This window comes from Prosopis cineraria, unplaced genomic scaffold (genome assembly GCF_029017545.1).
Source record: "Prosopis cineraria cultivar Desert tree isolate PC_DT_omini unplaced genomic scaffold, ASM2901754v1 PC4, whole genome shotgun sequence".
Taxonomy (NCBI): domain Eukaryota; kingdom Viridiplantae; phylum Streptophyta; class Magnoliopsida; order Fabales; family Fabaceae; genus Prosopis; species Prosopis cineraria.
Window position 1 is genome coordinate 13,694,555 of NW_026555335.1, and position 25,841 is coordinate 13,720,395.

Genomic DNA, 25,841 nt, shown 5'->3' on the forward strand with positions numbered 1-25,841 from the left:
TCCTACGCCCCAGTAACCCCAGTTTTTAAGGGTACCCCTGCACTGGAATTTTCAGTTAACCATCACTAACGTCTGATGATAATCATTTAAAGCACGTCGAGACAGTTTCCGCGAGTTTCTCGGTCCCATTAAACCAAATGCTGTATACCTTCTCTATATTCTTCTTGCATTGGCCTGGTCCGGTCGGGTTCGAGTTTTATTTGATGAGTAAAACGTACCCACTTGCGTTAATTCGGTGCAATTCTCAAGTTGGTTCTCCAATAGATCTGAGTAACTGTAAAAATGAGCACTTTTTCGATTTTCTTTTTCCCTTCGAATGGTTTTGTTGTTCGCTGCTTTTTCTTTCTTCATTTTCCCCACTGGACACAATCTTACTTGTTTATCTGTCTGTGGCAGATTTACTGCAGAGAAAAGGATCTTCTGTCTGAATAATTGGTGCCGCTCGCACAGAATGTGGGATAAATGATTGCTAAGGCTGTTATAGTTTTATAACAAATCTATCAATGTGGTCTAGTTTGGATAGAGTGGATGGATGTATGTGAATCAGAGCAAGCATTACGGAAACAAACAGCTGAGGAGACTCGTAGACCACCCTTGGTTGCCACCGGAAGAAAAATGAAATCATCACCACCCGGCGCCCTCAAACAAGGGACATTAGTTCTAGGTATAAATCACCTTCTCGGGCAATACCATCTAGTCCCAAGCGATGCTCATCTCCGACCCCACTAGAACAATCCCCACTTCCTCCAACTTGTTACCCAAGAGAGCTCAATCGGTGGAAAGGAACCGGCCTTCAGCTCCTTCCTCACCAAGACCTTCTACACCGGTCCGTGATTCATCTGTGGATGTGCACTTACCATCCAGAAGGATAACAGGAGGTCGTTTGCAGGAGAGTTTATGGCCTTCAACAATGCGAAGCTTAAGCGTTTCTTTCCAATCAGATGGCATTTCTGCACCCGTTAGCAAGAAAGAGAAGCCAAATACTAGCACTTTTGATCGCACGCTGCGGCCGACTTCAAATGTGGCTCACAAGCCAGCTGAACCTCCAACTGCACGTAAGCCAACGCCAGAGAGAATCCGTAGTCCTCTGAAAGGGAAGAATACAGCCGATCACTCAGAGAATTCAAAACCAGTTGATGGCTTGCATTCTCGTTTGATTGATCAGCATCGGTGGCCAAGTAGTATAGGTGGGAAGGTGTCTTCTAACACAACAAATCGGAGTGTCGATCTTGCTGATAAGTCAATCAGAACTTTGAATTCTTCGGTTCCTAGAACTGCTATGTCTTCACTGAGAAGGTTGTCTTCATTGGACGAAGCAAGTAAACCCGTGCAAAAGTCCACAAGTGATATTGCAAGTAATGTATCAATGGTTGAAAGTGGTAGTAGAACAGGAAACGAGGTAAAACCAGTTAATGATAATTTGCCACTGGTATTAAGACCTCTGAAATTTGTTTCTGCCAGTCAATCTGATAAAATAGCACCAACAACTCCCTCTGCAAGATCTCAGTCCTTGCCAACTCCAAGATCACGCCTGTCCTCCCCTAGTAAAACCTCACTTCTATCTTCACCTTCACCCAGTGCAAGAGGCATCAGTCCATCTCGGTCCCGGCCATCAACCCCTCTTAGTCCCTCTCGAATAAGGTCAACCAATTTATCCAGTCAATCCAACAGTTCAATTTCGGTGCTTAGTTTTATTGCTGATTTTAGAAAAGGAAAAAGGAGCACAACCCACATAGATGATGCTCACCAATTGCGACTTCTCTACAACCGACATTTTCAATGGAGATTTGTTAATGCAAGAGCCGAGGATGTGCTTTCTGTACAAAACTGCAGCTGCAGAGGTATGACCTTCTATCTTTGATAGCCTTTCAGCAACACATCAAATCATTGCTAAATAATTTTTACCAGATTTTATTCAATTGTGCAGAGAGTTCTGTTTAATGTGTGGAAAGCTACTTTGTCTCTATGGGATTCAGTTATTAGGAAGAGGATCAATCTCCACCAGCTGAAACTTGAGCTTAAGCTAAACTCAATTCGAATGATCAAGTAATCCCTATCCCTTTACTGAAATTTGTCCTTTTACATTCCATGTTCTATTGCTGATGGCACATTGTATTCCTTTATGTTTTCTTTATATATTGATAAATTATATGTTTATGCTAGTTTATGATTTATAAGCAAATAACTGTACGGCTCCAGTTGTTCCCTTTGGAGCTGCAGAAGAATGGGATTTTATATTTATTATACATATATATATATATATATATATTTCTAGTTCTGGAGTGGTCAAGTATTTTGATCCAAATAATGATATTTTGAACATGAAATCACCTATAAAGCTGAGGTTCTAATTTTAGTTCTTATGGGCGTGATTCTCTTTAAGTGTGGTTTTTTTTCTACAATGACTGAAACAGATTGCCTACCATAGATGATTGGGCTTTACTGGAGAGAGATCACGTAAATGCTATCTGGGGCTATTGAAGACTTGGAGGCAAACACTCTCCGCCTTCCTGTAACTGGAAGGGCGAAGGTATGTATGTTTGTAGTTTTGAAATGTCTTTAAATTCATACCTGGAAAGAGACAGTATCGTCATTACTGTGATTATACTACTACAGGCAGATATGGAACATTTAAAGGTTGCTATCAGCTCAGCTGTTGATGTCATGCAAGCAATGGGATCTACTATCTGCTCCTTGTCTCTAGGGTGAGTTAAAGTTTGTGCAACTCTACTAAATTTGAATTTTGAATTTACGAATAATTGAGATTGATATAAAGCTGTCCTATTATTTTCATTTTTCACCAATCATTTTTCTATCATGACATTTTGAAGGATAATGTATTTACTGCTACTAAACTCATTTCTTGCTCAATCCAAGCATGTCTTTTGTATGCTTTTGATTCCCAAATACAATTTCGAAATTACCATTGGTAAAAAGGGATTTGGTATCCATTTGTCTTTTTTTGTTCCCCATATCAAATGCAATTTCCTGGTGTTGACAATAAGTTTTGTGTATAGGTGGAAGGCATGAACCTTTTGGTTTTGAACTTGCTGTTGTAGCAGCACAGGAGAAGCCATGCTTGATGAATGTGAAGCACTACTGGCTTCAGCAGCAGCTATGCAGGTTAAATATCCATACAGAACATGAATTATAGACGCAAAAATACAATTTTTAGTACATTCCCAGCTATCAGTGTCTTAGAAAAATATTTCTTATTCACGTACTTCAACAGCAAACAACTGTACACGCCAATGTGCTTCTCTAGAAACGTAAAAAACCTGGATTGATAGCAGCCCAGTTTTTTATTCTACATTTGATGCTTTCGACATGCTGGTGCCTCTTGTTTTTTATTGTCCATCTAGACATGTCTTCGAAATGGTTTACAAGCACAGGTTAGAGACACTGGGAAGAGTGATGTGCTTCCCTTTTTTTGATCTATTCTTCCTCCTCCTTGATATGAACTTTAATATCTCCTAACAGCAGCAAAGCATCATGAAGTTTTGTCACCTTTTCTACTCTGATATCTAATTTTTGGAAATTGTATAAAAATTAAAATTGAAATATCTGACAATAGTTAAAATTTATAAAACATGATAGTGAGTTAGTTGAACTCAAGAAAAGTTTGATTATAAAGCCATACAAGACATGTTATGACCTACATGACATTATTAGTTGGGATACTTTTCTGAAGTAGAATGTGACGTACGTAATTGTGGGTTACAATTTTCTGGCATTGTACCTCTCCCTTTTCTCGGTTACGGATAATGGTAGATAAGTAAAGCCTAGCCATATAAACATCTCTATCCTGACAGGATATTTCTAATATATACTGCTGGTAGATTGGGTTAAGGTTCTATGAACTGAGAAGGAAATATTGATGTCTCTGGTATGAGTTTATACAACTGAATATTTGGAGCGTTGGAGGGATTTGTCCTGGTCTGACATACCCCTCCCCTCTTTTACCTTTGAGGATATTAATTTTAGAAGAAAATAATTGCTAGCAAGCATGATTAGGAAAAAGTCTAAATGAGTTTATCCTGGCCTGGGAATGGATCAAAAGGCATTTCATTGTTTCTTGCTTCATCGCCTCGAAGTTTTTGCACTTTCTTCATGCCTATGCATAGGGGATTACTTCAATCAATGTCAAGCATAAAATATGTCTTTATTTCATATCATTTATCTTCGAATTGTGTGCCATTGTTTCTCGTAAGACAAGAAGTCAGGACATCAACTTTTTACTTGTTTACCCTTTGTTCCATTCACAATTTCTTAGTTCACGATAAGTTATTATTTATCGAGTAGGAATGCAGTACTTCCATCTTTATCAGTTGGCTTCACGTTGCATATCAGTTTACTATACTAGCTTAATTGTTTTAGTCTTGATTAATGTAGGCTAGTTGGGTTGAGCTTTGGGCAAGCTCGTGAGCTTTATCTTATATCTTATTGACTGTGATGTTTAGATCCTGGGGCTATTTCATAACTTTTACCATCGGTACAAATTTTGAGATACTTGGTGCTCTAAGGGGGGAGCATCTTGTGTTTGATCATAGTACGTCTATGTAAGATTATTCAGCGTGCTTGATGCCTTTATTGAATGTAACGCATTGCTTTCTGATCACAGTGCCATTCTTCTTTCTCATCTAAGTTTCCAAGCACCTTTTTTGCAAAAAAAACAGGGTAGGGGATAATAGCCTTCGGACGCATCTCATGCAAATCAAGCAAGCTTTGGGGAATGAGCATAGATGACTAGCCAATCTTGAACATTGAAAAAAGCTTTGTACCTGACCTGCTGCTTGCTAACAACAACATATACTTCCTGCTGTCTCTTCGTCAGCCCAGAGAATGATAGTCAGCCTGTGTCCTGTAAAGTTTTTTAGATCCTTTTTTGCATTGGAATATATATTTTGTTTTATCCAAAAAAAAAAAAACACTTCACTATATCAGTGGCCTGTTTTTTTCACTTGTAATTTATATTAGGCAAATGAAAACGAAGATGCAAAGGAGCAAACTGTTGAATTTAGTTAGAAGAGTTTAAAAGTTACAATGCAAAAGAAAAATTTTACAGAACCGGGGCGCCTTCCATGAGCTTCTTTTGCAATGGTTTGTTTAGTTATGTAATTTCCCTTCTTACTTTTAACCTTTCGCTAAAAAAAGGTTGAAACTCTACTAGAATGACATAAAATTAAAGAACCTGACTTAAATACAGTCACAAGAGTATGTGAAAAGATTACAGATTTAATTGATTGTAAAACTATATTTGTCACATTCTAATTGAAGAATTCAATTTTTCTATTTAGAACAAATTTTATGGAGAACTAAAGGATTCAATAATAATAAAGATACCACAAAAAAAAATGTGAAATAGCAATATTTATTTCTCTATAAAATGGCAAATTAGCAAAGAATATTAATGATTTCATAACTTACCTTAAAATTAATGAGGCATAATCAATTCATCCCTAACCAGAGAAACGGCGAGACATTTATATTTATCTAAAATGAGAAAATTAATGAGATGTTACGACTGGTAATGAAACCAGTGAAGAATTTTTTATGTATCTTTAAAAAGAAATAATTAGTAAAAAAAATAATGAATAGATTTTTTATACATCTTTAAAATAAAATAATTAGCAAATAAAATACTTTGTGAGAAAAATAACAATCTATATATATATATTTCTTTTGCATCTTTAATTAATTAACACAAGATTTGCATTTTCCTCTTTCTTTTTTGGGAGTGTTTGATGGCAACTTATTCGTTCTTTTTTTTTTTAGGAAGTATGTGAATGAGGGTGCCAAAAATTGATCATCAAGGAATAATAAGTTATCAGGCATGCCAGAAACGCTGATTCTCAATTAATAACAAAAAAGTCCTTGGGCTCTCTTACCATAATTTACCCGAATGTAAAAGATATGTAAGTTTTGGTAAAATAAGTGTTTGATTATTATTAAAACATAAGTCGATTACAAGTCTAAGCTGAAAATAAAACTAATTGATAAATTTAAAAATTATGGGTGCAAAATGCGAGTCTTTTGAGTGTTGACTATTGTCTTCTTTTGCACTTTGGTACTCTATTATAGTGACAGAGTGATAGTAGCCTTTCTCTTAAAACCTAGAATGTTCTTTCAAAGGTAGCCTCTCCTTTCACTCATTGTCTTCATTGTCTTCCATTTTGGTAACTAACCCATCTCATCGAGAGACTTGGGCACAATGATGTGTCCTACGAGATCCGAAATCGTTTGAGATCATGTCTTTATGTACCAACAGTCCACAGAGTGAGTTTGCAATTGGCGGGATTTTGGCATACTCATTTGGCCTTGGCTTTCTGTTGAGCTCGAAGCTAGCCTTTTTGTTCAAATTGTTGATTAAGCCTGACTTTTCAGTCATTTAGCCTATATAGCTTTATGACCTAGCTAATATTTTGGTGAGCGACGTTTTATATTTAACCCAAATAGACCGATATGCAATGGTAAACTCTTGTCATTTTTGTTATGGTTATTGTTGTTTTCCCCTTTTTTCTGCTTTATTCTTGAAGTTTTCAATGTATGTTTTTTAACTTGTAGATAAAAATGCATTGTGATGAAGTAAATATTGCCTTCAATAAAAACTTTTCCTCTTTTGCATTCTATAATGGGAAAGACAATTTTGATTTTGTCACTTTAGATATTGTGGGATTGGATTGTTTTTAGGCTTCTTCTCTATGGTTTGTTCCTAGCTTTTTTTAAGAGAGTTCATCTCTCCAAAAATCGAAGATTGGCATGCTTTGTTACGTATTTGATTTTCGAGTTTTTACTTACTTTAAGTGGTTTTTTCTCTCTTCCTTTATTTCTTCTCAGTATTTTTCTTCTTAATAAAATTTATTTTGCAAACTATACTTGATGTTAATATTTTTTGTTTTTTCAGGACATGAATTCATGGAGATATCATTCAGGTATAAATTGTTGTAGCATGGAATTGGGAAGTTTAGAGTAGCAAGGAATTGAGCAACAAGCTTGGAACCATTCAGGTATAAATTATGGGTTAAGGTGCCTTTTTATTCCTAAATTTTTTCTCGAGAAATAATTTTACCTATAAACTATTTTTCTAGTAGCAAAAAAAAAACCTCAGAAACATAATTTAAGAATAAAATTACCCCACTTATTAGTATAAGAATAAAATTATTTTTTGAGAAAAAAGTTCAAGGGTAAAAATACACCTTAACTCATAAATTATTTTTGTAGCTTCTTTAACTAATTTATATCTAAATTTTGGATTCAGCATATAAATTACTATAGTTAAATGTTTTGGTTAGATCCTATAATGAGAAGTTTTCTTGAAGATTTTGGGAGTAACAAGTGAGAATTATTTGTAGTTGAAGTTGATAACTAGATGTGTTCATGTAATAGAAAATTTATGAATTCCCATAGTGGATTATAAAATATTTTAGAAACTATAAAAGTTATTTGTGGAGAGTAATGATACATGAACAAAGAAAGTTTTTCTTGGTTCCTTAATAATAAAAGATAAGAGAAAGAAATTTCGAGTGATGTGGCATAGAATCAACTATGTAGTGTAATAATATCGGATTTATTTCCAATCAAGTAGTGTGATTGGTGGAGAGGATTAAATATGGTTGTATCCAGAAAGGGATACTTATATTTAAGAGGAAATGGCATGTGTGTGCGTGTGGATATTACGAAACTAAAATTATATTAGGTGAAATTAGCATAAACAAGTTAAAGAAGAGAGAATTACGTTGACAAGATTTGTAATCCAAGAGTAAAGTTAGTAATATTTGTGTGGAAGATTTCAATTGAGAAGGATAATAGCTAGATAATAATGAACGTAAATGTGAGTAGGGCAACGGAAATGAGACTGGTAAATTGCAGAAGAACAAAGATTTTAAATTGATGTGTGTTGATGTGGAAGTTAGATTCAGAGATAGTATAAGGGCAAATAAAAGTAAAAAGAAATAAGGAATCATATAGTAAATCTGTTAATTTAGGCCAGCTTGAAAATATTTAAGACCGGACTTGATAAAATAAAACATCTTTAATGTTAGAGTGTATTCAAGTCAAGTTCAAGCCTGATTGAGCTTGGCCCGAATAATAATTTAATTTTTTTAAAAAATGTATAAATTAAAATTAATTTTTTGAAAAAATTAACAATTTAGGTAAATAGGTTGGTTTGAATAAGTTGAAGTATGAGAGTATTAAGAATGTGTTTGGTTATATGAACTTTATATGAACTTGAATTTATTTAAGCTGCCTATTTATTGACTCTATCATATAGTGTGTTGCTAAGGAAGTTAAATTTTGAAGACAATTTTTAAAAGGAGTAAATAATTATACAACCCAATTTTATTTCTAGAATTGAAGTAATATTATGAAAAAATTATTTCATGGTAAATAGAAATTATTATGTAATTATTTGAGTAAAGAGAACCTATCTAAAATAAATTTAATTTTAAATACTTAATTCTAAGTCACATTTTTTTTAGAAAAAGCAATAAAATAAAGTTAGATGGAATGAAATAAAATTGTTTAAAATATTTTTTTTTTAACTTAAGATGCTATGAACATTTTGGTATTGTTAAAATTTAGCTTAAGCAAAATGGATTTTAACTTCTTTTTTTGGATTTTAAGTCAGTAAAGAAAGGGAGGGAAAAAAAAAGCATCACGATCCAATGTGTTGATATATTAATCCATTCTCACCTCATCAATATATAATTGGGAGAATGACAGGGACATTCTAAAAAAATTAATTAATTCAACTTAAGTTTTAACTATTAAATTTTAAGAATTTGTAACTTAATCTCTTAATTTAAAAGTTTGTTGTGGTGAATTTACAATTTATATTTTAAATTTTATCAGAGAAATTAATTTTTTTATTCTTCAATTATGTCAAAATTTAAAAAAGAAATTATAAATTTATTACAATACAATTGCGAATTGAGAAATTGAGTTATAAATTTCTAAAATTTGACACTTAAAATCTAATTTAAATTAATTAATCTTTTTAAGATTTTTTTTGTTATTGTTCCTATATAATTCTCCTTTCAAGTTTCAATAACAGCATTGTATTCTTCACTTTGTCAAAGCTTTCTTCCATTTTCATTCCAGGTAAGAGATTTAAGTACTAAAATATACTTCCATTTCAAAAAAAAAAATTCATAAATATTTTCTAAACGACAAAAACCTTTTAATGGGAAAATTATTTTAAAAAGTAGAAAAAATTAAGAATTAAAGTTTTTATCAAATATTAAGTTTTAACAAATGAAGGGGTAGCATGTTAATTTGGATTTACCACATCAAGTACCTAACTCCCCCTAAATCCCCAATCGCAAACACTTGCTAAATCCCCAATTCCATTTTCTAACCCCATTTATAAGCATTTCTCTATCCAATTTACTCAATTGATTTCTTAATTAACTTGAAATTGTTTGCTTTAATAAAAATATCCAAAATTGTCAAATCTAGAGTTCTATTTAAAATATCAACTTCCAATTTCAAGCTTAAATTCCAAAAGTAAACCATAGGTCTTTAATAGGACCTCAAATCAATCTAAATCAATTACTCTCTTCGTTAAAAAATTTAAGATATTTTTAATCGAATCTCATCCTCCAATAAAGATGTTACCTATTTTCAAACTAATTCTATATTTTTATATTTACTCATATTAAATATCTTACAATAAATATAAAGTCATTCATCAATAGAGGCACTTTTGAAAAAAGACAATAATTGTATCTCGAAAAACTAAATATGCCTTACATTTTTTAACATTCAACTCCTCAAGAAATGCCTCACATTTTAAATAGAGGGAGTATTTAATTTGAATTTAACCGGCACAAATATTATAGCTTAGACTATTACAAATCATAAACTTTTTAATTAAAATCCTAGTCTTAAATCTTCAAATTAATCAATAAAACAAATATAAACCAGTATAATTCAAATACTAATTTATCTCTCTAACCTATAGTCTCTATTTATTAAAACTTAATATTTGATTCAAATTCTAATTTTTAAATTTGCTAATAATCCTGTCATTAAATTTTTTTTACTATTTAGAAAATATTTATGAAAAAAGTTTTGAGAATGAGAGTGTTTTTAATTTTTAAGTACTTAAATGTGCTCAAAAGTCTCAGCTCTTACATGAAATGAAAATGATGGACGGCTTTAACGACGTGAAGAAGACGAGGCAATAATTATATAATATATATGTATATATACACGTACATATACATATATATATATATAACACACACGTACATATACATATATATATATATATTTGATATTTGTATCTACTAATTTTGATATTAGCAATAATTAAAATATTGAAGAGCTGAGGATGGATTTATATATCTTAATGATCAATGTATTAAGTTTTTGGGCCATGGGCCCACTATTCTTAAAATCCAAAGAATCAAGGTGCACTGTATATTTTAGGCCGAAAAAAGTTAAATTATGTATTTTGCTCAAACAAAAGTTTTATCATATTAAAATTAAAATATTTATAACATTTTAATTTTAAGTGAGAGAAATACCTTAAATAATTTTATTTAATCTTATATAAACTTATTTTCTTGTTTTTTCTAAAAATATTGTGGTTTATAATCATTTTTTTTAAAATTAAACTCATTTTATGTAAATTATTTTTACTTCAATAATTATATAATAATTTCCATTTACCATGAAATAATTTTGTCATAATATTAATTTAATCCTAGAAATAAAATTGGGGTATTACACTAGGAGCAACATATTTTAAAATAAAATAACTTATTATTTATATCTTTAATATCTATTGGCACAGAAATCAGATGAAAACAAACAATTCTTATTCTTTTAAGTCTGCCTCTTTCACAGCCACAAGGGTCCTATTTATAGTCCTAGAATTCGTGAAACTGAACCATACAAATTTAAAAGGGGGTTACAGAAATTAAGGAGAGGTTACAAAGAGTTTATGATGCTCCATTATGTGTGTCTCCCGTTTCTGCTTCATTATGTGTGTGCCTTTCGTTTTAGCTCATTTCTGCTCTTTCCGTTTCATCCTCCTCGGGTTAGGAAGAACTCGCCCTCGAGTCAAATTCATCATCTCCATCAACATACGGAGATAAATCAGCAACATTGAAGGTGGCAGATACACCATAAGAACCAGGTAATTCCACCTTGTAAGCATTGTTGTTGATCCTTTGCACTATCTTGAATGGACCATCATCTTTTAGGGACAACTTCGTGTTTGGCTGTTTAGGAAATCATTCCTTTCGTAGATGTATCCAAACTAAGTCTCCTACCTTAAAAGTCTGCTGTCTTCGATGCTTGTCACGTTGAGCTTTGTATCTCAAATTCTGCTTTTGGATTCGCTCGCGGACTTGCTCATGCAACTTCTTAATTTCCTTAGCCCTTTGGTCAGCATCAAAGCTGTATTGCTGCTTATCAAGTAAGGGCTCAAGTCTAGTGGACTAAGGGGACGAGTGCCATAAACAATTTCAAACGGACACTTCCCAGTTGCTTGATTGACAGAGTTATTATAAGCAAACTCAACTTGAGCAAGAATAAGATCCCATTGCTTCAAATTCTTCCCCACAAAACTGCGAAGAAGATTACCAAGAATCCTATTTATAGCTTCAGTTTGACCATCTGTCTGGAGATGACTAGCGCTGCTAAATTGGAGCTTAGTTTCCATCTTCTTTCATAGCGTCCGCCAAAAGTGGCTAAGAAACTTCACATCACGGTCAGAAGTGATAGTTTTAGGAATGCCATGAAGACGCACAATCTCCTTAAAGTACAAGTCTGCTACTTGAACAGCATCGTTGGTCTTCTGGCATGGGATGAAATGGGCCATTTTTGAGAAACGATCCACAACTACCATGATAGAATCTTTTTGCCTCTGAGTCTGTGGTAAACCCAGAACAAAATCCATAGTTATATCATCCCACGGTGCTTCTGGAATTGGCAGAGGCATGTATAGTCCAGTATTCTGACCCTTGGATTTAGCCAAGTGACAAATTCTGCATCTTTGTATATGCCTGTTGACATCCCGTTCAAGTCAAGGCCAGTAAAAGTTCTCCTTCACCAGATCAACTATTTTATCCCGTCCAAAATGTCCAGCTAATCCACCGTCATATGCTTCCCAAATTATGGCTTCTCTCAAGGAACCCTGTGGAATACAGAGGGTTTTACTTGAAATAAAAAACCATCATGCTTGTAGAATTGGTGGAAAGGTTGATTTACGGTTGCTTCCCACACTCCTCAAAAATCAGGATCATCCTGATACAACTCTTTGATAAGGTCAAATCCAACAACCTTGGTTTGCAGTGTTGTAAGTAGCACATGGCGATGACTAAGGGCATCAGCTACGGAGTTCAGAGTTCCAGCCTTATGTTTGATAAAGAATGGATAAAACTGTAAGAGTTCACTCCAACGAGCATGTCTGCGGCTGATCTTCTGCTGGGAATTCAAATACTTGAGAGCCTCATGATCCGAAAAAAGTATGAACTCTTTATTTAGGAGATAATGACTCCAATATTGAAGAGCTCGGACAATGGCATAGAATTCCTTGTCATAGGTAGAATATTTGAGCTTGGCATCATTGAGCTTCTCATTAAAAAAGGCAATGGGATGGCCCTCCTAGCTTAAGACAGCACCAATGCCGGTGTTAGAAGCATCACAGCTAACTTCAAATACTTAGTCAAAATTAGGAAGAGCTAGGACTGGAGCTTCGGTCAACTTCTTCTTAAGCTCCTCAAAGCTTTTCTGAGCTTGCTCTGTCCACTGAAACTTCTCTCCTTTAGTGCAATCTATAAGTGGTGCAACAATTGAGCTAAAATTACGGATGAACCTCCTGTAGAAAGAAGCTAATCCGTGGAAGCTTCGAACCTCCTGGATAGATTTTGGAATTGGCTAGCTGTCAATGGCTGCAACTTTGCTTGGATCCACGCGAACACCCTCTGCGGTAATGATGTAACCCAAGAACACAACTTCGCTGGTAAGGAAGGTGCACTTCTTGAGATTTGCATAAAGCTTCTGTTCACCCAAGGCTTGCAAAACTTGCCGCAAGTGATCTAAATGCTCCTCTTGATTCTTACTGTAAATAAGAATATCGTCAAAGTACACAACAACAAATTTACCAATGAAGGGTCTCAATACCTGATTCATCAGGCGCATAAATGTGCTAAGGGCATTTGTTAACCCAAAAGGCATCACATTCCACTCATATAAGTCATCTTTGGTCTTGAAAGCGGTCTTCCACTCATCTCCTGGCCGAATTCTGATTTGATGGTACCCACTACGAAGGTCAATTTTGGAGAAAGTAGTGGCACCATGCAACTGGTCCAGCATATCATCAAGCTGAGGTATCGAAAACTGATACTTAATAGTGATCTTGTTGACGGCTCGACAGTCAATGCACATTCTCCAACTTCCATCCTTTTTAGGTACTAGAAGAACAAGTACAGCACAAGGGCTGATACTTTCTCGAACTAACCCTTTCTTCTTCAACTTGCCGTTGGACTTCAGCATGTTCTTGGGGACTCATTCTGTAAGCAGACTTGTTAGGAATGACTGCTCCTGGAATGAAGTCAATGGCGTGCTATATGTCTTGCATGGGAGGCAACCCTGGTGGTATCTCATCAGATATTACATCTGGAAATTCTGACAATAGTGAAATGACTCCAGGTGGATTGGTCGTCTCGTCGTTCACCTCAAGCACCAGAATAAAGCTCATCATTTGGGCTTCGGATTTCGAAACCTTGAATTTCTCCTTAGTCAACAAAGACACTAACGGCTTAGAGACACTAGATTCCCTTGAAGATTGGCTAATCTCACTAGGTGGCAAAGGCGCTAGTGTGAACTTGACACCATCTTTTGTAAAAGAATAGGTGTTCGCTCGCCCGTTGTGCATAGCATGTCGGTCATATTGCCATGACCTCCCCAAGAGAAGATGGCATGCATCCATGGGAACAACATCACATAAAACTTCATCATAATATCGATTCCCAATAGAAAAGGTCACAAGGCATTGTTGAGAAACTTTTACCTCATTCCCTTTGTTGAGCCAGTGAAGCTTGTAAGGTTGCGGATGATCTTGTGTTGGCAACTTTAATTTCTCTACCATGTAGTCAGATACTACATTTTCACAGCTTCCACTGTCAATGATGACATTACAAACTTTTCCTTGGGCCGTACAACGAGTGTGAAAAATGTTGCGTCGTAGCTAAGGTTCTTCTTTGACTACTGTTGTATGTAGACTTCGTCTAAGCACCAATGCTTCTCCTTAATCAGCAGGTGTGACCTCCTCGTCATATACGGGATCAATGCTATAGAACTCAGCATCCTCCTCATCTTCTTCAAGTGCTTCATACCTTGATCCTTCTCGAATGGTGACAACCCTTCGTGTAGGACAGTCCGCAGCAATGTGGCCAAATCCTTGGCATTTAAAGCATTTGATTGCTTTAGAACCAGATTCCTTAGCAGTATTGGATGGTGGTTTGCGCATAGCAGTAGGTTATGGCTTGCTTGAGGAGTTGGTCTGTTGAAATTCTGCTTTACGGCCTTCTGGATAACTCCTAGAGGATGATGGTTGGAAAGTGGATCTCTTGGGCATCTGTTTCTCAACACGCACGGCCAACGAATGACATCATCCAAGGTCCAATATTGCTGAAGCTGGACTGGACGACTGATATCTGTGTTTAAGCCTGTAAGGTACCGGGCTATTGTTTACTCCTCCTTCTCTTGAATGTCACACTTCATCATGAGTTGTTCAAACTCCCTAGTATATTCTTCTACAGATAAAGATCTCTATCGAAGATTTTACAGCTGGATAAAATTATCTTGGTGGTAATGATCTGGTAGAAATTTCCTAGTGAGCTGGCGTTTCATTTTCTCCCAGGTCTCAATCTTGTGCTTTCCCTCACGTTCCCGCTTCCTCTGAGGTTTTCCCACCAAATAGAAGCATGTTTCTTGAGTTTGAGGGCAACAATCTTGACTTTCTGCACATTTGGAATCTCCTTGTATTTAAATACTCGTTCAACAGTTTGCAGCCAATCTACAAACTTGTCTAGCTGGAGCCTTCCCTCGAATTCAGGAATGTCAACCTTGATGTCATTAGGGCGGAATTGTTGTTGTTGTGGGCGGCGGCGGTTGTTAGTAGATGACGAACTACTGCTTTCCGAATCTCTCTCTAAGTTTTCTCTGTTGTTGTTTAACAGAGTTTGTTGCAATTCCACAGTGGCTTCCAATTCTCGTATCCTACGTCTCAACTCTTCCATCTCAACCTCGTGCACATGTCTACGTCTTGGAGGCATTTTGGATAAGTGTCAAGGCTAGGATATGGGAAAGATTGGGGTGCAAATGGAAACGTTAAAGGATATAGGGGTAAAGTGAGATTTTTCAAAAGGCTAGGGGCAAAATGGGGATTTTGGACTGCCTAGGGGTAAAATAGAGATTCTAGAAGAATGATGGGGTCAAATTAAAATTTATGGAAAAATATAGCTGTTAAAATAGAATTCAGGTAAAATAAAGGGGCAAAAGTGTAATTTTAGGAAATTTAGGGTTTAAAATGGAATTTTGAAAACTTTGGGGGTCAATATGAAATTTCATGAAAATTAGGGGCAAATTTGGAATTACTGAAAGATTTGGGGTAAAAATATAATTTATGAAAATAAGGCTGATTGGGTATAGTGACGTGGCGACTATGACACGTGGCGAAAAACTACTGGGCTGACCTGTCGTTGACCGGTCAGACAGCTGACATGGCAGCTTACGTCAACGTCTTCAACCTTCGGATGGCACGTGAAGGCGCGTGGACCGGCGATGAGGTGCGTGATCTTCTGACGGTGGCGCGTGACGGCACGTGCGGTGTTTTCCGATGACGGGGAACCTCTTGTTCCACGTTTTCGGACCTCCTGAGCATGATGATAATGTTAGTTTTCTGAGAAAATGCCCGGTTTGTAAAACGCGAAGACGTCAGGGACTCCTCCTCTTAATCTCTCTTCTTTCCGGCGTACTTTCTCAACTGTAACTCACTCTCTCGCTCTCTGGACCAGCTCTGATACCAAAATGGCACAGAAACCAGATGAAAACAAACAATTCTTATTCTTTCAAGTCTGCCTCTTTCACAGCCACAAGGGTCCTATTTATAGTCTATAATTCGTGAAACTGAACCATACAAATTTAAAGGGAGGTTACAGAAATTAAGGAGAGTTACAAAGAGTTTATGATGCTTCATTATGTGTGTCTCCCGTTTCTGCTTTATTATGTGTGTGCCTTCCATTTTAGCTCGTTTTTGCTCTTTCGTTTCATCTATGGAACAAATTTTAAAATAAAATAAATTGTTATTTAAATTATAATTTATATAAAATAACAAAGAATGAGTATACTAAAATAAATTATTTTTTAGATTTTTATTTTATCTTTACCTTTCATATGTTAAAAAAAGTATTTACAAGTTACAAGTATAACATGTATCCAGCATAATTCTATGACACCTATGTACAAGGAATAAAAAATAAATTTTACTCCCTCCAATTCTCATTATATGATATCTTTTGGAAGAATTCTTTAATCTTTTAGGCAAAAAAATAGGGATTCTTTACCCCTTAATGTAAGATATGTGAATAATTATTTTATGTTTTTCCCTTCTATTTATAATAGGAATAAAATTAAAAAAATATTTTTTAAGATATATATATATATATATATATAATGAATTAAATGAATTAATTGTAATAAAATAATTGAAAGTGTCTTGTGACATAAATGTGTGATTCCTTGGTTTCAACATTCTTGTGCGTGCTGCATGGTGGTTGCTTGGTGGTCGTCCTCGTCAACAGTCAAGTTCGAAACAGAAATGTCAACAATCAAACACCTGAACTACAAATGCAAATGATTTACCGAGACGTTTGCTCGCTGAGCGCGCCAGGTAGTCGGAACTTCTTCCTCAGTCTCGTGAACAAAGCTTCCACTCTCTCTCAGCTCGCTCAAACCCACGCCCAAATCATCATCAATGGCCTGCAGTACGACCTCGCAACCGTCACCAAACTCACCCAAAAGCTCTTCGACTTTCGCGCCATTCGCCAAGCTCGTCATCTCTTCTTCACCATGCCAAATCCTGATATTTTCCTCTTCAATGTCCTCATTAGAGGGTTCTCCACCAATGCATCGCCTTCGTCCTCCATTTCTTTGTACGCCGATATGAGGAGAAACACTCACCTTAGGCCTGACAACTTCACCTATTCGTTTGCTATAATGGCCGCTTCTGGGTTTCCCGATGAGAAGTATGGAATGTTGTTACATGCTCAGTCGATTGTTGATGGGTCGGGCTCCGAATTGTTTGTTGGGTCCTCCGTTGTTGATTTGTATTTTAAGTTTTCACGTGTTGAGTTAGCAAGGAAGGTGTTCGATAGAATGCCCGAACGAGATACTGTTTTGTGGAACACTGTGATTACTGGGTTAGTGAGGAATTGTTGTTATGGTGATTCGATTGAGCTTTTTGGGGATATGGTTGCAGAAGGGGTGCAATTGGATTCAACGACATTGGCAACTGTGCTTCCTGCCGCAGCAGAGATGCAGGAGTTGGAGTAGGGATGGGGATTCAGTGTTTAGCTTTGAAACTGGGTTTTCACTTTGATGCTTATGTAATGACGGGTTTGATTTCATTATATTCCAAATGTGGGCAGATCAATACGGCGAGGTCATTGTTCAGGCGTATAAGTCAGCCGGATTTGATAGCTTACAATGCAATGATTTCTGGGTTTACTGGCAACCACGAGGCCGAATCTGCAGTGAAGCTTTTCAAAGAAATACTTACTTCTAGTGAAAGAGTTGGGTCAAGCACTATTGTGGGACTAATTCCAGTGTCTTCTCCTTATGGTCATCTACATCTTACTTGTAGTATCCAGGGATTTTGTGTAAAATCTGCTATTATCTCATCTCCGTCTGTTTCAACCGCCCTTACAACTGTGTACAATAGACTCAACGAAGTAGAGTTGGCACGCCGACTATTTGATGAATCACCAGAGAAAACTCTTGCTGCTTGGAATGCTATGATATCGGGCTATACGCATAGTGGTTTAACGGACAAGGCAATTTCTCTTTTTCAGGAAATGATGACCGAATTCACTCCAAATCCTGTTACAATCACAACTATTCTTTCAGCTTGTGCCCAACTAGGATCATTAAGTTTCGGAAAATGGGTCCATGACTTGGTTAAAAGCAAAAGTCTTGAGCCAAACATTTATGTATCAACTGCTCTAATTGACATGTACGCGAAGTGTGGGAACATTTTGGAGGCTCGGCAATTATTTGACTCTATGAGTGAAAAGAATATTGTCACTTGGAATGCCATGATTTCTGGTTATGGACTCCATGGATACGGGCTTGAGGCCATTAAGCTTTTCCACGAGATGTTGCATTTAGGCTTCCATCCAACTGGTGTCACTTTTCTTTCAGTCTTGTATGCTTGCAGTCATGCTGGTTTGGTAAGAGAAGGAGATGAAATTTTTCATACGATGGTCAATAATTATCGGATTGAGCCTATAACTGAGCACTATGCATGCATGGTGGACATTCTTGGACGAGCAGGAAAATTAGAAGAGGCTTTAGAGTTTATAAGGAGAATGCCAGTTGAGCCAGGTCCTGCTGTGTGGGGCACATTGCTTGGTGCTTGTATGATTCACAAAAACATGAACATAGCTGACATGGCTTCAAAGAAGCTATTTGCAATGGACTCAAAAAGTGTAGGGTACTATGTTTTACTCTCTAATATGTACTCTGTTGAGAGGAAATTTTCAAAGGCTGCTTCAGTACGAGAGGTTGTCAAGGAAAGAAAACTGGCAAAGACTCCAGGGTGTACCCTAATTGAGGTTAATGGGACCCCACATGTCTTCGTATCTGGTGATAGGTCCCATTCTCACGCAACAGCTATCTATGCAATGCTTGAGAAGTTAACTGGAAAGATGAGAGAGCATGGATATTATTCAGAGATTGTCACTTCTTTGCATGATGTGGAAGAGGAAGAAAAGGAACTCATGGTGAATGTTCACAGTGAGAAGTTAGCCATTGCTTTTGGTCTTATTGCCACTGAGCCAAATACTGAAATCAGGATCATTAAGAATCTTCGGGTTTGTTTAGATTGTCATACTGCAACCAAATTTATATCAAAGATCACAGAGAGAGTTATTATAGTAAGGGATGCTAACAGATTCCATCATTTTAAAGACGGAGTTTGTTCTTGTGGGGACTACTGGTGAAGCAGAATAATTGTTCACCTCTTAAGCTCTGCAGGACGAGAGTGGCATCTGGATTCATATTCTTGTATTTCTACAATATGGCCTTGATTTACACAATTAAAAGAGAAAGAACTATCTTGATGCTCGTCCTGACTCCTGAGTTCTGAGTTATTGATATAGTAAGTTAACCAACAAATTCTAGCATACTTTATATAAGTTCAACATTTGCTTACTGTCTTTCGCCTAAAGATATGCAATCGATTTTAATAAATCCAAGTACACACTTGATTGCACTTCACTTTTCTTTCTACTTCGAGATGTTCTGCCCTTGAAAATGTGCAAGAGGTACAATCTATGCTGTTTATTTATCAAACCTTTTTTGTAGCAAAGTTTTTAGCTAACCTTTTTATCATTTATTTTTTGCACAGAAAATGAAAAAGTTACCATGTTACGCCTTCTATCCGGTTATCAGGTGTACATCATACTTTACTTTTCATTTTTCATCTTCTGACAGAAATACTTGGCGTATAGCCTAGTATTTTCTCTAGGGTCCACTCAATTGATTAAGCATTGAAGTAATATTGAACTTATATGCTATCAAACGTATCAAAAGTACAACTTCCTCCCCTATACTTACGAAACTCAATAAACTGCTCTTTGCTTTCTCCCTTCAGTTAAAGAAAAAAGGAAGAAAAAAAGGAAAAGGGAAATAAAATGAAGTACTTGTTGCAATGCTTCACAAAATTGTGCCCTAACTTTATTCATTTGGAGCATCTAGGCTTTGCTGAGTCCTGTTTAAGAATTGTGAAAGTAAATAGGACATGCATTTTCAGGGGATGTAACAAATAAATGAAGGCCAACTAATTCAGCAACTGATTCCACACTGCTTAACGTCTGGTCCTTTTGTTTTCAACACAAAAGGATCAATTCTTACCCAAAGCAAGGAGAAGATAGAAGCCAAAAGCACTGACCATATGATGACAAGGGTTGGTGTTCGGTTCTGTTTTCCCATCAGACCTTTAAGGAATGGGTAAAGGTGGACGAGAACCCAGAAGGAGAAGAAGAGTTTCCCAAGTAATGCTCCCCAAGAATGTCCACCACTGTTTATGGCATCTGTAAATCCAGCTACAATACCAACAAGGTTGATGATTATGATAGTGGTTGGAGGTATTAGCAGCGCTGTCCATCTAAAGGTGTACAAATCATGGAATTCTCCATCATCTGGTACTTTTGATACCACACCAAAGTTAATATCAACTTTAGACACACCCTTCAGAAAGTTTCTCACTATTGCAAAGAGATGTGTTGAGACGCTGCCTATTACCCAGAATTGTTCACTTCTCCACCATTCCTCAAGACTAACTCCACTCCATCTCAACTCAAGTATGCTTGATGCAAAGATTGAGATGAACAGTGCAATAAAGAGAAGACTTGCAAAGGTGCTTATCTGGACAATGAATAAACTGTGAATTGTTTAATTGGTAGACTAATAAATGATAGAGCACAATGGTGTCATATAATTCATGTAGCCGACCCCACCTAGTAGGATAAGGCTTGTTGTTGTTATTGTTGTTGTTTAATTGGTAGACTATGTGAAAAGACTTGTTTAGTAAAGTAGCAAAACTGAAGAAACTTTACAAAAAAACTAGGTTTTGTTTCTAGTTCATAATGTATAGCCTACAGGGAATGCATTTTAAATGAGTTCTCACCATTATAGAGAGCTTTACATCATGTAATCCTCTATGTTCATTAAAATGTAATGGAAATTCTTAAAGTTTTTTTTTAATTCTAAAAGGTCTGTGATTATCCAATGGTCTGTCTTTTTTTTTCTATTTCTGTGGGAAAGGGAGAATTATTATTACCGATGGTGTGATGAACTTGTCTGTGAGCAGGCAGACAGCAGGAAGGAGACAATATATTAGAAGGGGTATTGAACTGAAAGGATAGACTGTGCTGTTGATATAAGCAACTCTTTGAAGCCCCTTAAGTTTTCCTCCTCCTAAGGTATACAGTATGGGGCAGTGGCGGCTGAAAAGGATCTCAAGTGATCCAACTGCCCATCTAAGCACCTGACTCAGTCGATCTGAAAGGTTGATAGGAGCAGTACCCCTGAATGCAGGTCTTTTTGGCATGCAATACACTGATCTCCAACCAAGAGAGTGCATTTTAAAACTTGTCAGAATATCTGATGATATAGATCCATAGTTCCAACCCACCTGTAGATAAGAAAAATGGTTAAAGAAATGCTTCAGCGGTAAATCAGCCTTTCGATCTGGAAAAGATTGGGATAAACCAAAAGCAGATGTGGGTAATACCTCGTATCCCCATAAGGTTTTGTCTTCATAGCTGCTACTCATGACATGAATGGCTTCTTTAAGCAAGGCTGCCTGATTAGAGGTAGAAGGAACACCACCCTCTTCTGTTATGGAAGAGCTCACAAAAACTGCTGATTTCCCAAATTTATTTTCAAAATTCATCTCTGATGTTAAAAGCTGGTTGTCTTCATCTGTTCCTGTCAGATGTGGAAAAAGTGGTGTTGAGCTAAAAGAGGGAAAAAGAAAAGTGGTTGCTGTGTATGAGGAATTTTGGTCACCTGTCACGGCTGGGGCATCTTCTTCATTTCCATCATGCTTAGAGTGCACTTGTAGCTTCTTGCGTGATCCAAAACAAGGACAGCAGCCACAGCCTACCATTTTTGGGCGCTTTGAAGTCTTCGGAGGATCACTGCCATTTAAAGCTTTCCTCCTGAAGATGCATCCTGAACCAATATAAATAGGTCCTTGAATTCCATCCAGGCACCTCAAATTAATCTGCAGAAAAACAAACAAAAGTATTGGATATAAATTTCCACACACACTGACAATGAAATGATGAATGAACACAAGGGATATAGTACTGAAATTGTTTCAATTACATCAAATAAAACAGTATTTCTGTTGGCATAACGATCGTGCTTATCAAGGCTGTCAAATCTTAGCGGGAACTGGACAAAGCAAATGGTCTTTCCAACTTGTAGGTCCATGAAGAAACACATGGCCTCTCTCACAGCCTTGCTGTTATTCACGTAGTGATTGCAATCCAAGTTCAGCACAAAAGGAGCATTGCTTAACAAAGCAGATACCCGAAGCTGAAAATTGAGGAGGAATTAAAGGTCACAATAAGCTTACTTTAGCCCATGAGGATGAGAAACTATTATGTCAAAGATGACAAATGTGCTTCATCAACTTACCAATGCATTCAATGCACCAGCTTTGCTGTAGTGTTGAAACCCTGGCCTTTTCTCACGAGACAGGTAGACAAGACATGGAAGTTCATTTCCTTGAAGACCTCCACTGCGAGCAAGAAGAATTTGTATCATTCCCGGGTGATCATTGGTATTGTTTCCTGGCCATGGGGTCCCATCTTGCATAGTCCACCCTTCTTGAGGAACTCTCATGGATTTAGCTACAAGTGCATTTATCCTGACCTTGAATTCTTCATATTCTCTCTGCCATGGGCAAAGGAGCAGTGAAACCTTGTTCTATATAGCTTTTATAGTATTCTAAGGCATTAAGAGCACTAATACAAACCTTCATTGTACGGCGGTCTCTGACATAAGTAGAGTGGACCTTATCCTTTAGAAAATCAATCTTCTCAGAGAAGTACTTCTCTGGTGCTCGAGGCTCTGTAGAATATTTTTTGCAAAAGGGTACCCACTTCCGTGCAAACTCTGCAGTTTCTTGGAGAGCTTCAAAGGTGAGCATAGAAGCTCCATCATCAGAAACATAGCATGAGATTTTACTGGGAGGGTAATCCATGGCCAAGATTGAAAGAACAGTATTAGCCGTAACTAATGGCGGTTCCTTAATTGGGTCCACAGTAGTGACAAAGACATCTATTGGAGGAAACAAATTCGGCTTATTCTCTGGTTCAAACCTGCATTACAAGTTACAGAAACCGTGCTTCTTATTACAGATATATGCTCTAGGAGGATCAACAATGTCAATAGTCTTTCATTCTCTAATTTAAGCTTTATTAGTTGATAGTTGATGTGAACTGAGAAGTATGCTATGAATGAATATCTAAATATGTTGCTAGTGACTGGCAATTATGACATTAGCTGTTGCTGTTTAATAATTAGATCAGTATGTGTCAACTCCAATTTTGATGAGCTAAATAAATGTGATCTTTATCTGCGTTAGAATCACTGTTAGAAAAAATTCAATATACCTGAGTGAAAGCCGATCAAGGTATGTCTCCCGGTCAATGGGAAACCATCTGGGAATCTGATCTATTATCCACGACAATGTAAGCCATATCTCACATATTACAGATGTAAACCAAAGTCCAACTGCATCAGGCACTGGGTGGAGGATTCTGTACTGAAGGAACAATACTAGAATCATAAGCCGAGCCGCAACCATCATCCTATAAGGGCTGAGTCTGCCTGATGGTATTGCTACTTTCCTTGAGAGTGGCTGTCTAGCTTCGTCTCTCCTGCATCAGTTTGTATCACAATACAGTGTTAATTAGTTCATGATCTGCCTTGATTTTGAGTCAAAAAGCTTTCAGATTTGTTCCAAAGTTTCTGAATCTGTAAATAAGTCATGGTGCGTACATGGCCTTTTCAGGATCAACTGATGCATCAGTTTCAGGCCACAGATTGCCTTGATGCAGCTTCCAGTAGTCATCTGTTATCTCTGTCTTTTCATCCAACTTTGCATTTCCTGCTCCATTAAAAGCACTCTGATTATTATAAGCAAGTGTTGTCTTTCTTTTTTTCCTTTTAGTTGTGGAAATAATATAAACGTGCTATTCTTTTTACACAAGAGACTTAGAAGTTAAAGGAATGTGATTTGTAAGATAGTATGTACTCTAGCAAATCTCTGATATGATAACTGTGAAAACAAAAACATACCAGGTCCTCCAACAATAGGAATCTCCCATTCACCTGCATATTGCACACAAACAATTAGAAATTACTATAAGAAGAGAAAATGCTGATGAGCCATGTTTCTATTTTCCCCTTCACCACCTTTTCCTTGTATCAAGCATTAGACTATTACCTTGGCCATTACTTCTGGTAGTGGGTTAGCATTCTCGTCATCTTCTCCACGGCCTACCATGAGCTTGTATTTTTCTACCGTTTTGAACTCATGCTCAATATCATCCACGTCATCTTCGTCTTCATCTCCCTCAACTCTGGGGCTTCCTTTGCACAGCCAAAAAATGACAATTAAAAGCTAAAATCAGGGGTAAAAATTCACTTCCATTTTTTACTTTGTTGCTGTAAATTATGCACTTGTAATCAATATTACTAGGTGTTAAAAATTCACGTGTTTGAATGTTAATACCTTTGATACGCTTGTATCTGGTCTGGCACTGAGGGCAAACTTGAGTGCCTTCCCTCCTTTCATACTCATAGCATGGCCTGCACACAGGGAAACCACATTCTTCACAGGCCACAAACAAATCTTCATCCACTGTATACCCCACAGAATCACCACATATCTCGCATAGCTGACCATCTAAGTTCTTCACAGGTTTAGGCTGCACAAAACGAAAGAATTTGTCAAGTCCAACATAAGCAGGCTGTTAACGTACGATAACTTAAAACTTTTTTTTTTTATATAATATTTACCTCTTCTTCATGTCCTTGTATGACCACAAGCTCATTGCTGTTGTGAGACCCTGCAAAAAGTCCTGTGCTTGCTTCCATGGTGGGTGGTGATTGAGGACAGAGGAAGTACGAATGACTGAGGTTGGGATTGACATTTATAGCCGTTCCCCTGAATTTAAACTACTTTTTTTTTTTTTTACATTTTTTACTATAATTTTCTGAGACATTTTCTCATGTCCCCACAAGGATACTATCATTGGTTGTGGGGTTACTTTTGTGTTGAAGTTATAGTGCAACTAAAGTTCATGTCTGATACAGAGGAGAGTTTGCGTTCAAGAAATGTGCTAAATGCCTAAACTTAGAAATATCATCTCTGTGATGTGCGAGTATATTCTGACGTGGAGATTATTGGTGAAAGTTATATGCTTGTTAAGTCATGCAGGTGGAAGAAGCATCTCACGTTTCAGTTTCATAATGTTTATATGACAACATTTGAAAACATTATGAAACTGAACGATCTTCCTAAAGATGCTTCAGTTCAGATTCATCTTGCCGCTTTAGTATGAATCACAATCTTTTTCAGGATACTGAGATCTGTTCTCCCTTTTTGGGGGAAAAAAAGATCGGTTTTTGTAGTTGTTTCAGTTCACATACGCAAAAATGACAATGAGGGAACAGAAGGATAGGATGTCGCCACCTACTGTCTTCACCAACAAGATTCGATTTCTACAGTGCAGATGGTTACTTTTTCTACGTTGAACTTAACGTGATAGTTAAAGGAGGCACTACTTGATGACACGTAATTTTTTGATGATCCCACCTCATCTCACCCCCGCCCCGGGGGGTACACAGGAAATGAATAAAAGGCTTAAGCCTTTGGTTTTTATTGTTACTTGTAACAGCAAGCACCTCCTTCTTTCCTCTTAGTACCAATATTGAACTGAATCATAGATCTCTATCGTTGAAATGATTGAATTTGGAGAAACTGCCTATATGAGCGGGAGTTAAAGGATTAAAATTCTAAA

The 25,841-nt window shown here is 36.6% G+C and overlaps 3 protein-coding genes across 4 annotated transcripts; 2 read left to right on the forward strand and 1 right to left on the reverse strand.

The window, feature by feature from the left end:
* Positions 1–703: 703 nt before the first annotated feature.
* LOC129309663 (AUGMIN subunit 8-like) lies at positions 704–2,724 on the forward strand. Its single transcript, XM_054951321.1, is given in 5 exon segments — positions 704–1,841; positions 1,932–2,046; positions 2,415–2,468; positions 2,470–2,530; positions 2,617–2,724. Coding segments are annotated over 5 exon segments (1,458 nt in total). The 5' UTR covers positions 704–706; the 3' UTR covers positions 2,710–2,724.
* Positions 2,725–16,794: 14,070 nt separating this feature from the next.
* Positions 16,795–20,996, forward strand: LOC129308726 (pentatricopeptide repeat-containing protein At4g30700-like). Its single transcript, XM_054950058.1, is given in 4 exon segments — positions 16,795–17,563; positions 17,566–19,396; positions 19,646–19,689; positions 20,051–20,996. Coding segments are annotated over 2 exon segments (2,370 nt in total). The 5' UTR covers positions 16,795–16,866; the 3' UTR covers positions 19,239–19,396; positions 19,646–19,689; positions 20,051–20,996.
* Positions 19,781–24,966, reverse strand: LOC129308724 (cellulose synthase A catalytic subunit 7 [UDP-forming]-like). Of its 2 annotated transcripts, XM_054950057.1 has the most exons (12): positions 24,838–24,966; positions 24,551–24,746; positions 24,275–24,408; positions 23,815–23,966; positions 23,427–23,693; positions 22,787–23,132; positions 22,447–22,704; positions 22,132–22,344; positions 21,811–22,027; positions 21,533–21,729; positions 21,080–21,433; positions 19,781–20,664 (listed from the first exon to the last, which is right to left on the reverse strand). In XM_054950057.1, exons 1-12 carry the CDS (start codon positions 24,913–24,915, stop codon positions 20,083–20,085), a joined length of 2,994 nt encoding a protein of 997 aa, XP_054806032.1. In that variant the 5' UTR covers positions 24,916–24,966; the 3' UTR covers positions 19,781–20,082. The 2 variants fall into 2 exon arrangements, with proteins under 2 accessions (XP_054806032.1, XP_054806031.1); XM_054950056.1 differs by lacking the exons at positions 24,275–24,408; positions 24,551–24,746; positions 24,838–24,966 and adding an exon at positions 24,115–24,157 and having other exon boundaries at positions 21,533–22,027; positions 23,815–23,923.
* Between the last annotated feature and the right edge of the window lie 875 nt (positions 24,967–25,841).